Source organism: Setaria italica, chromosome III, assembly GCF_000263155.2.
Source record: "Setaria italica strain Yugu1 chromosome III, Setaria_italica_v2.0, whole genome shotgun sequence".
Taxonomy (NCBI): Eukaryota; Viridiplantae; Streptophyta; class Magnoliopsida; order Poales; family Poaceae; genus Setaria; species Setaria italica.
Genome location: NC_028452.1, coordinates 27,883,202 through 27,894,960, shown reverse-complemented (window position 1 = coordinate 27,894,960; position 11,759 = coordinate 27,883,202). Strand labels below are relative to the sequence as shown.

The 11,759-nt window shown below is 42.1% G+C and overlaps 1 protein-coding gene across 1 annotated transcript; it reads right to left on the bottom strand.

Moving 5' to 3' along the window:
• Nucleotides 1-598: 598 nt before the first annotated feature.
• Nucleotides 599-8,145, bottom strand: LOC101766752 (RING finger and transmembrane domain-containing protein 2). Its single transcript, XM_004962411.3, has 8 exons — nucleotides 7,430-8,145; nucleotides 5,100-5,176; nucleotides 4,479-4,647; nucleotides 3,698-3,786; nucleotides 2,415-2,579; nucleotides 2,259-2,336; nucleotides 1,815-1,918; nucleotides 599-1,254 (listed from the first exon to the last, which is right to left on the bottom strand). Exons 1-8 carry the CDS (start codon nucleotides 8,004-8,006, stop codon nucleotides 1,149-1,151), a joined length of 1,365 nt encoding a protein of 454 aa, XP_004962468.1. The 5' UTR covers nucleotides 8,007-8,145; the 3' UTR covers nucleotides 599-1,148.
• Between the last annotated feature and the right edge of the window lie 3,614 nt (nucleotides 8,146-11,759).

Sequence of the window (11,759 nt, the reverse complement as noted above, 5' to 3'; positions counted from 1 at the left end):
TCGCACTCGGTGGGGGTGAGGAGGCCACCGATTACGGAAGGCCAGAATGGCAGATCATCCCTCGGCTACGACATCACCATCGCTACAGAGCAAATTACTCCGAGCGAATATCTTGATCTTGTCGGAACAATGATCCGAGCGAATATTACCCACCTTAAAAAATATCTTGGGTCTGACAACAGAATATTGCCGCACCAAACCTTGCTCAAATAAAATTTGGGCCAAACAATGATTAGCAAGCCTCGAGCGTCCCAACTCCCCAGGTTAGGGCGTTTGGATGTGAGCCCCTGCCAGCCAAGGCAAAAATTGGCCGTTGACCGCTTGCTGAGATGGCCGTTTAGAGATTTGGCAGGACCTGGTTCTTGCGGTTCATTCTTGGGCATCTGGCCGGCCAAATCGTCGGCCGCGGCCGATGCTTTGGCAGGGCTGGCGTGGAGCAGAATCCAAACGCGCGAGGTAAAGGGAACTGGAAAATTTGCACTCGGTGAACAAAGACTATAGCCTTTCAGAGGCAAGGATCTGAAAATTTTCCACCAATGTTAAACCAACAGACTTGATCTGCACATACATACAATTACGGAGCAAACTGCGCAACAGATTTAGAAAAATTGCAAATAAGCCGTGCCTGGTAGTATTTACTATTTACGTACTATTTTGCAAAGGATGTCACTTTTGCATACGGTTTTCAACATTTTTCCACGTAAAAAATGCTTTGCAGGTTACACTTTTTTTACCACTTTCCACCGACAGGTAATTCTTGCTGCCTGTGCAAGTCAATCCTCCAGCAATCAGAACTTGCAGGTTTCAGTTACATCCAGGTAAATCCACACGTGCAAAAATTACCAGCTTTTTACATCGAGCAAACAGGCCTTCACACATCAGGAACGTCCAGCAGAATTCTACAGGCTCTGGAAGCAATTTGCTGGAAATATTTTGCCTCATGTTGCAACTGAACAGCTCTAAACTATTGCTTAACATATAGACAAACATTACGATCCGTGCTGGCATATGATCATCCTGAACCTTCTCACCTTGATCTCTACACTGAGGAAGATTGTCTCACATGGGCAAAGAAAAATGACCTCCACTTGAATATTCCATATGCAATTGCTTGTCCATTGTTATGTTAGAAATTTGCCATTTGGAGTCTAAAACAACTGGAAGAATAGACTTGTTGAGCCATCACCAAATGAACGAATATCAGCAGGTTTTACCAGTGCTCTACACAAGGGGCACGTCCGTTCTCGCTCAAACCTAGAAGCAGCATAATAACACGCTGTCATATATGGATTACCAGATATAGGAGAATCACAAGTATAATTAATGACAACAACTATGCATTGAAATTCACCACTGAAAATAAGAGTAATTTAAGGGCATGTTTAGTTCCCTTGACACCGTCACGCTTCATCTAGCTTTGTTTGCAGGAAAGGAGGCATGTTATACTCCCTTGCACATACAAGTATTTCCTTCCTTGTGAGCCACTAAAAAGGCCCTAAGTATCTTGCTTAGGTGTACTAAAAATGGCTGTGAAAATGTTGTATATTCTGTTGCATCACCAAAAGCAATGGCCCACTTGTAAGGAAGATATCCAGGGACTAAACTCTAATGCAATGGCCAATAGTCATACTGTTTTCCTTTGTGAGAGATGGATTAGTCCTACATAAAGTAGATTAGCCATTCTATTTTGAATAATACCCTTTCCAAGACTTCAAAGGACACACAAGAGCTGTGCAAATATATTCAACTAGATGCCTGACTCGGAACGAAGACACAAAAACAGTGCATATGATACAGCAGGCAAAGCAGGTTACCATTCTGAAACACAGTCTTCGCAGAAAATATGTTTGCAGCAAAGGAGAACAGGCACATGCATCTTCTCCTGGCAGATGGCACACATATCACCAGCAACAAGTACCTGTACCAGGCCCAGAAATAAGCAGATCCATTAGCATTCAGGGGAAAATAACCTAGATAACAGACAACATTTTCAAATCTTCAAGACTCAAACCAAATCATGGGTAGTTGATATTTCGGATAACAATAACCTAGCAAGGTTCCTCAAGGATAGAAAAGATACCACAATAGCATTTTCTATTTGTACCACTGTGCAAGTGCCACATCTCATTTTTTCTGAATACCAAAGCTAATTAATCGAAGTTATCCAATGTAGACATTATGGCGACAATACATACAAGGCTCTATTTCACTAAGAAAGAATAGACTAGTGACAGACCCAGCAAGGAGATCTTTTTTACCTGTTCTGCAGTTGCATAAGACCCATAATGCACATCTTTACGTGACAGTGCTTTCACTGCAGCCAAGAATGACTGAACCTGGAAGCCACAATGTCAAGAATAAGAAGTATACTTTCAAGTGAGTAAATTATATACGGATGCAACAAACTGTAGTACCTTCTCAACTACTGAAGTCAACTTGAAAGTCAGGTACAGCCCAGTGGTTAAAGATGAGAAGAGACTACCATATTCCTTGTTCAGAAAGAACCGGTACCAAACAGGTGTCGGCAACAAGGCACGATAAAGAAGCAGAAGGTACTCCACAAGGGTTAGCATTTGGCCCTAACACACAGGAAGAATTGGAGAACCATCAGAAACAATTGACAAAAGGATCAAACGAAGGTTTCTGTACAAAAGAATCAAAACAATGTTCAATATTATCTTGGAATCATAATTAATGTTGAAGATAATAACCCGCAATTATCATTATCATTCTGTGATGCTAATCAGTTGTTGTTGACAGATGGACATATTTCTACCCTACACATACAGTACAACAATGCTCTTGGGATGGTAAAGCACGCATGGCAACCCATCTCTTTCCAAGAATCTAGCAACCTAGAAACAGCAAAACAGCAGCAGGAAGAGGAGGAAAGAAGGAAAAGAGAGAAGGAAAAAAAAGGAGAAAGGACTGGGCCGGCCCAGCCACCAGTCAGCCCAAGCATATGATGTAATTTCAGATTTATTTGTTGCAGGCATACCATTGGAGCCTGTGTGCTCAAACCCATCGGGAAGAAATCAACCATTCTTGATTAAATGCTTGAAATGTTGTTAGGGCCAAGTCTAGTGTACATGCTTGTTAATGTTGTTCAGATACTGCAGATTCTACTTCAGTAAAAGGGTGTATATTGTATTTAGCTTTCCTTAAAATTTAAAATAAACCCTTCCTAACTAAGTAACTATTATCCAGAATCTCATCCTTTTGGCTACACGGCTATGGTTGCATTGTTGGTAGGTTCAGATTGGGAATGTGGTTAGGGAAGCTTTGTTTTTAAAGCTTTATCTAAAAAATGTCCTTCAGAAAGGCTACTATCACGGATAAATAGCTCTATAAAACAATACAATCCATTGTAGGAGCTAAAGGTACGGTCATACAGTCCACAAAGGTATTGATATGTGTGTAAATACTCAATAATGGCAGCACTATTTTCTGCACATTGTTCACTCGCTGGTATTGTGTTTACAAACTCCACATCCGTTGTCAGTATAACAATCACTTAGTCATGAAGAGTCATTAACTCATTATTAGAATAGCACCGACCTTCTAACACATCATTTGTGGAAGCTGTGTTATATATTAACCAACAAAACACAAGATATAAGATCTATAAACATGACTATAGTCCATGAGTATCAAAAAAGATTTTATAAAAGCATAGGAATTTTAAAAAGATGGCCACCTGTCTACGATAGTTACGGCCTCTGCAGTTCTTGTAGTACATAAGTAGCATGCACTTGACAGCCATAGCGGCTTGGCGAACCATTGTATCTGAAAAGAAATCAGTTACACATCAATGTGCATATTGTTATATCAAGTATCATAAACTGAGTGCAGCTAACATGAAGAATCTCTTTAACAAAACAGCACATATTCCTACCAGCTTATTCCTAGCAGCTTAGTGTGTGTGTCACTTTGGTTCGAACAAGTTTGTAATTTCGTTGCTTTTCAGTAATGAAATTCGGGCGGAGCCCTTAGTGCAAAAAACAAAACAGCAAATATTCCAGGGTTAACATGCTGAGTTAAACACAATCTATCAACCAGGTTTATGGCATTCAAGCATTCCCAGTTTTCTAGTATTGCTCTGCGTTGGAAATATATTAACTCATTACCAAGTGTTGTGATTTCATTGCATAAAACTTTATAAGTTTACAAGGTTTTACAATGACTCAGAAGGTGAACATCAACAGAAAAAAGTTGATGACATGAAAAAAGGGCTTCAGCGAAAGAGATCAAATAGTAGTCTTTCTGTTGTACCTTATAAAATCTAATAATCAGGCAGTGAAGTAAAAAAATTCATTTGCAGTTTCAGTGGTCAATTAGAAGTGCTAGATGTAACAATATATTTAGTAGATCAATATCTAATCTATGGTAAACTCAAGAAAGCTAACTATATGTAGCTTAAAGAATATTTAGCTGTCATACGATTGAGAAACTATATAAGCCAATTCAAGTTGAAGTACCATTGACCATGATGATAAAAATTGCATGCCAGAATGGTGGTATATCTTTTGGAGGAAGCATGAACAAGGGTCTGAGAAGATCATCATTCCTGTACCACCAATAGACACCAAACACATGAATCATGAAGATCACAGTAATCCCAATGAGTACAGATATTTTTCTCTCGCCCTGTAAAATAAAGCAAGAGTTGGAAATATTAAGATACTGGTAATAACAAACTTTTACATTATCAAAAAGATCAGTTTAACAAAAGCATGGCGGTAGGCAGAACAGCATGCTACTAATTGGTGTAATGGTAAAATATAAATCAAGACCAGCTGATATAGATCGAATTATGTATTTGCTGTTCTACTCTCCAAAAATGGACAGCATAGAATAAGGTTACTATGACAGCTTGTTAAAGCTGATACAATTATGTCTTGGAAAATTCAGCATTTGACTCTGATTTTATCTTTATACAAATGATTCACGAAACATCTTTGTTGCAGATAAATCATCTCATTGCCATTTCAAATGATGAGGTAACAGAAAAGAACAAGGGGTGGCAAATTACATACCACATATATTAAAAAATTAATTAACCTAGGTCAGCAATTTATAAGATAATGCATTAGTCAAACCTTCAAAGCAGTTTGCTTCCTCAATATATCATTTGACTTGAACATTACAGCAGCAATCCAAATTGTGACGAAGAAACCTGCACACAAACCAATCCTTCCATTAGTAGGCACTCAAATCCTCCACAAAAATCCTTGCCCAAATAAAACCAAATAAGTGATGGAAAGGAAAACCCAAATAGAATTACTGTTTGCACGTCTATATACTATAGTCGCAGAAACTATACAGCAGCATACTCCCCAAATAACAGATTAAAATAATTGAGAAAGCTAAATAGAGTGGGGCATGTCTAGGCTATTGAATGTAAAAGAAATGTTGGAGAATAACATGATAGATGTGACTGCTATAACACTCGATGCACACTCAAACGAGCAGCGCATGAAGGTAACAACATTTTTATGCCCTTAGTTTTGACATACTGACATGTGCATTAGGCATGGCCAAGTAAAAGGTTCTTGGTTGAAAGAAAGATGACCCGATGAACCCATGTAGCATCAGGCATCAGCAGCAGTCCCAGGCTCCAGGCACACTGATGGGGATCTGAACTGTCTGGCTGTTGGCAGTTATGACCTATGCTGCACGGCGTATCGGCCAGATAAGGATACATGGATACAGCATTTTTCTAAACAACCCGATACGCAGATACGTTTCAATATTTACTTAATAAATAAATACTAATGCATATTAAAATTTCTAAAAGCATTAGCAGCCTAAAAGGGTATTGAAATTATCTTGCAATTGCAATTTTGCTCCTCTCGTCACCATCAGGAAACAGGCACAAGTGGAGGCAAGCCAAGCATGAAGCATCTCCTTCACGAGTTCTCTGTGCCAAATCTTGCACCCAAAACCAAATAAGAACACATAAGTCTTAAGAGAACTTGATGGAGGAACAGAGGATTTGAGAAAGGGAAGTGCCGAACTGGAACTGCCGAAGGGGATCGCTCACTGGAGGTCGCCGGCCTGCTGCTGAATCGCTGCTGCGGGTGTAGGCGTGTAGCAGAGCCGCAGAGCTACTTTGCAGGCACGTTGGAGCTGCATAGCATCCTCTGTAAAAGGTTCTTCACCGGTGGGCAGCAGCACTAACACGTCCTTCAGTGGGCAGCGGCGCTCGTGTAGTCGTGTGGGCACCGTGCGGAGGCCGGCAGCGCGATGTGTGTGGCCGTGTGGGCGTCAGGATCAGGTTGGAAATGGGACAGTAGGGCAGCAACAGGGTTGAGAGGGTGTGGATAAGGTTGTTGTTGGGCTGGGCCGTATTGCAAAGTCGGACGGATACGTATCAGCCCACATACCAACATTTATCGTTATTATTTTTATTACGAATACTTCTCAGTACGTATCCTTGGCGTATCCAATACGGATACGTATCAGATACGCGATACGTCACCTCTCCCTCGTATCCATGTAACATAGGTTATGAACCATTTGTTGCTGCTACTCTTGTTGTTCCCTTTTAGTTAGAGTTAGCTTAGTGTAATCCCTGTACATATTTGAATTGCTTCCTACTACAGTGAAATTGCAGAGCACCTGCCACAGTTCACTAAAAAGAAAGAAAGATGACCCATAACTCATAAGCTAATTGCAACAGCCTCCCCTAACAGACACATTAAATGCCTGGAAAGATACACACATCTGAAGTAGGAGTATATTGCAAAGCTAGAAAGATATAAGCACATACAAGGAATTCCTATTATGGTAAATGTAGATGTGCTCCTTCAAGCCATCATTTCAGACAAGCAGAAAAGCTCCAACAGATTGGTAAGGAAAATCAACAGCTGCTAACTATACAGGAGCCTGACTCCAGAAAGTCCAATTAGGCTTAGCTAGCAGAGCTAGCTTCCAAGACCAAGCTGTAGTGCTTATCCGGATTGGATTCATGATTGAATGTCAAAGACCACCGTAACAAACTACAAAATCTAACGACATTAGGAACCCAACGGCAACATCTGAACATAACAAACGTAAAACCCGCAACCACAGAATATTGGAACCACATCATACAAAATAGAAGCCATACCATACCATAGTACAGAAATGGCGTAGCACAGGCTAGCTTGAAACATAAACACAGGTGAACTAAGTAGTCGTACACCCCAAACCATATCCTTTTACTTCTAGCTTAGAATTCACAACAGAAGGTAGTAGAGCCTAATGACAAATGTTAACATAAGCGGACAAAGTTCTTGTCGACTCAGCACTAAATTCCTCGATTGTTTAACAACAGTCTTATCAATTTGTTAACAGCAAACTAGAATAGTCACAACATTAAGGTCGCACAAGTGCCAGTAATCATACACCAGGCATCTTTAGGAAACGAGAGAAATGTGAACCAAACCTTGGAGATGCTGCCGAATGAAAACGACGAGCAGGAGCAGCGAGAAAGGCAGTATCTGCTCGATCCACCGAGCCACGTGGTGCACGTCGTACCGCTGGTACGCGCGGTCCCCGCCCCCGTTCCCCGACGCGCCGCTCCCAGCGCCGTTCGCCTCCGCGTCAGCACCGCCTGCTCCCCTCCCGGCGGCGGATGCCTGGTCAACCTCCGAGCCTGCTGTCGCCTCGATCGAGTCCTCGGACGAGGTCCCCGCGGCCGCCCCGCCCGCGGCCTCCGAGTCGCCCGGGCCGCCCTGGATCCGGATCGAGACCTCCCCGTCCCCGGCTGCCGCGGCGGAGAGGAGGCCGTCGACCTCGGACGCCGACGACGGCGAAGAGGGCGCGGCGGACGGGTGGTGCGGCGCCTGCGGGGCGGGGACGGAGGGTACGACGCCGGAGTACTCGAGGAGCGCCGCGAGGGGGGCCTGCAGGAGGCTGGAAGCGGAGAAGTTGAGGCCGTAGCGGCGGAGGCCGGAGGGTGCAGCGCCAGCGCCCGGTCCGCTCCCCCGGCGATCGGGGGAACCCCCCGCCGGTGGGTCCATCGCCGGCGGCAGCGGCGATGGCGAAAACCTATATGCCGGCAGCGCACGCGGCGCGGAGACCTCTGGAATGGGAGATTCGGGAGATCCCCTTGCCTTTGCTTGGGTTGGTCTGCTTTGGCTTTTGGTTTTGGTTCGGCGTCAGTTTGTTCACCGTCGCCGTGATGACAGCCGTCTAGCGCCTCTGTTCGTTTCATTTTGATGGCTTTTGTGGAAATTGGAGTTTGATTTTGGGTTAAACTTGTACAAGAAACAATCGTGACCATGTCAATTTTTCTTCTATTTAGGGTCCTGAGCTCCTGATGAGTTACCGGCCACAAAGTCTATTTTCTTTAATTCAACCAATAGTTTTTTATTCCAAAATGAATCTAATTTCTGACAAACTGGCAGTGTTCGTACACTAAATTTCTAAAGTTCAATACATACTCTTATGTCCATGAATTTGTATCCACAACCAATCATTCACTCAACATTAGAGTTAAAACAAAAAAAACTCTAATAACGATGGATCACATGACCGAGAAATGGAACATAACTAAGAATGATCTTTTTTAGATAAGTCTGACCATATCAAGAGTGATCAATAGTGAAAATAGCATAGCAAATATGATCACCCTTGAAAATAGCATGCCAAATCAATTTATGGAGGACTGGAAAGGCGACTAGAGAGGGGTGAATGGGAGCCGATTCCAATTTTTTCAAAAACCTCGACTAAAATCCCCCAACCTCTCTTCTAACAAAATCAAGTCCAATTAGCTATGAACGAGCTAATGGACCTAGCATCACCCAATATGATACAAGCGGAAGCAAGAAAGAGTCCAAATAAACTTCGGAAGAGGAACTTTGAAAACTAACACCTCTGTGCGGAAAAATCCGAAAGAACCTTCGGAAAATTCGGACGTGCGGAGATTCCTGGAGAAACCTTCGGAAATTTCCGGAATTAGGTTCGGAGATTTCTGGAATTCCAAAACAGCCTGCATGAGGAGGAAAGAAAAATCCGAAACTTGATCAAATGAACTCCAAAAATCATGAAATTTCAATCATAGCCTCACAACATAGTAAAGAAACTTCCCCTAAGAAAACATCCCCAAAAGATTTGTCAATCAAAGGGAATTCCAAATTTTGTGAAGAGCACTATTTTTTCAACCCCTAAACTTGAATCGCTCCGATCTCTGAACTCGTGAGGTTTCAATCAAATCCCTTTGGTGGAAAGGTTCAATTCACGTCCTAGTTCATCTCAAAATAATCGGTTTGACTCAAAACACCCCACAACTCATGAATCGAACAAAAACGTGAAGGGGTGGAGAGGAAGAAGCAAGAACGCGAAGAACACAAATGGAAATTGCAAATCCAAACGGGATGGAACAAGATAGCACGAAATAGATATTTGGATTACTTCATCATGTCCGGTTACAAGCTACTCCTTAGCATAATCAAAGTTAGGATGGCGAAAAAATCAAACAATACATACTCTTATGTTCATGAATTTGTATCCACAACCAATCATTCACTCAACATTAGAGTTAAAACAAAAAAAAACTCTAATAACGATGGATCACATGACCGAGAAATGGAACATAACTAAGAATGATCTTTTGTAGATAAGTCTGACCATATCAAGAGTGATCATTAGTGAAAATAGCATAGCAAATATGATCACCCTTGAAAATAGCATGCCAAATCAATTTAAACAAACAAGGTACATCTAAAGCCACTTGATGAAGAATAATGCAAATGGTGATGCAACTAATTATACATAAGAGAAGCCTAGGATTTTCAAAATATAGCAACTAGAAAACCTCTAAATAGTTTTTTTAGTTCAACAAAACAGTTTAGGTCTTAAGAAATCATTGACCATTAACACAACATGTCAAATGAACAAAGTTTAGGTCTTAAGAAATCATTGACCATTAACACAACATGTCAAATTGAACAAACCATTCATCTGTAGTGGAAACAAACATGCGCATTGTTCTTCACACATATTTTGCCACACAAACCACATTTGACCCGTAGATGTATTAATTTGCCAAGATGTTGCGCGATATTGAGTAGTTTACGAGTTGCTGCACCAATCTACACATACTCATTAAGTTTGTTGTATGGATGTAAGTTACTCAATAGTTTACCAAAGATTTTCTAATGACTTGGTTAAACATCAATTTTGCAGACTTAAAATATACGCCGTTCATGCAAAAATCTAAGTTTTGAGTTGACTCTAAGTCAAATTATTCTAAATTTAACCAATTTTTTAGGAAAGAACAATGGTCTTGTTTAGAACTGCGTTACCAACATGGGTTGTGGGGTAAGCTAGAAGTCGCAGATCCGTGTTCGTCTTATTATGCCACACTCGTTCAAATCCCACTTTTCACGTGACACGTGTGTCGGTGTTTTATATCCGGCAACCTACCAAGGGGTATCCCAAGATAGTAGATTGATTGGTGGGGGATCGCCGGATCCGGAACTCAAAGGTAAAAGTGAAGACATAAGACACAGATTTATACAGGTTCGGGCCACCAGAGTAGCGTAATGCCCTACGTCGTGCTTGGGGTGTTGTATATTACAACCTGCGCTTGGGTGTTGTTTGGTGTTGAGGATTTGGTCCTCTATTGTGATCCTAGGAGGTCTTTGCCAACCGATCTAGGGACCCCTGCAAGGGGGCGAGATTACTAGTTGGTTACAAGGAGGAGTCCTAGCAGGATTACATGGTATGAGTCCTAGTAGAATTACAGAGGAATCTTAGTAGAAATCCATCTTCTTCCTTCCTTGCGGGTACTGGGGATGTATCCCCAACAAGCCTCCGAGCGCTTCATAGTCGAGTGTAGCGGCCTTCGAGTACTTTTCATTTCCTCACCGACTAGTTTTGGGGCTCTTCGAGTACTTTGTCTCGTTAAATTTTCAAAGTTCCTTAAAGCTGCCATGACGCTATGGTGTGTTCAAACCCTTGATCTTCTTAAATTTGTAATCTTCATCTTTGCTGATATGGAGGGCGGCGGAAGTTGCACTCCATATGGAGTAGCCCTCGAGCCTTAGGTTGAATCGAAGAATCAGGCTGAGGGTTAATAAAATCTTGAATCTTCTTTCTTCAACTTGAAAAAAATCAATTGTTGGGTGTAGCTTATCAGCCCCCGAGCCTTGGAATGATTAAATAATCAATCCGAGGGTCTTTTAGTCTTCATGCAAGTCGTCTTTCGAGTAGTCATTTGGCGTCTAGCCCCCGAGCTTATACGCCAGGTGAGCCGAAGAAGTCACGTCGAGTAGTTATTTGGCGCTTAGCCCCCGAGCTTGGAAGCTAGCTTAGCCATTGAAGATATTCTGAGAAGTAATTGGCGCTTAGCCCCTAAGCCTGTTGTCGGTTTTTAGACCCGGCAATCTACCGAGGGGGTGTCTGAGGTAGTGTTTAGTGCGTGCGGCTCGCCGAGATCAGGAACTTAAAGGTGAACTCGAACATATGATTTAGACAAGTTCGAACTGCTAGATTGCGTAATACCCTACATCATGTGTGTTGGTTGTATTAGATTGCTTTGGAGGGGGTCCTTGCCTCGCCTTATATTGTTGGGGGCAGGGTTACAGGTCAGTTGTTTATAAGAATACAAGTCGGATTCGACTAGTGAGTCCTACTCTAATTGCTACGAGTAGTTTCCAAATCCTCGACTAGTTCCTATCTTGCCACGTAGACCACGCCGTCCTGCACTGTAGTCTCCATGTCTGACATGTCTTAGTGTACATTCCTGTATCTATGACTGTCCAAACCTT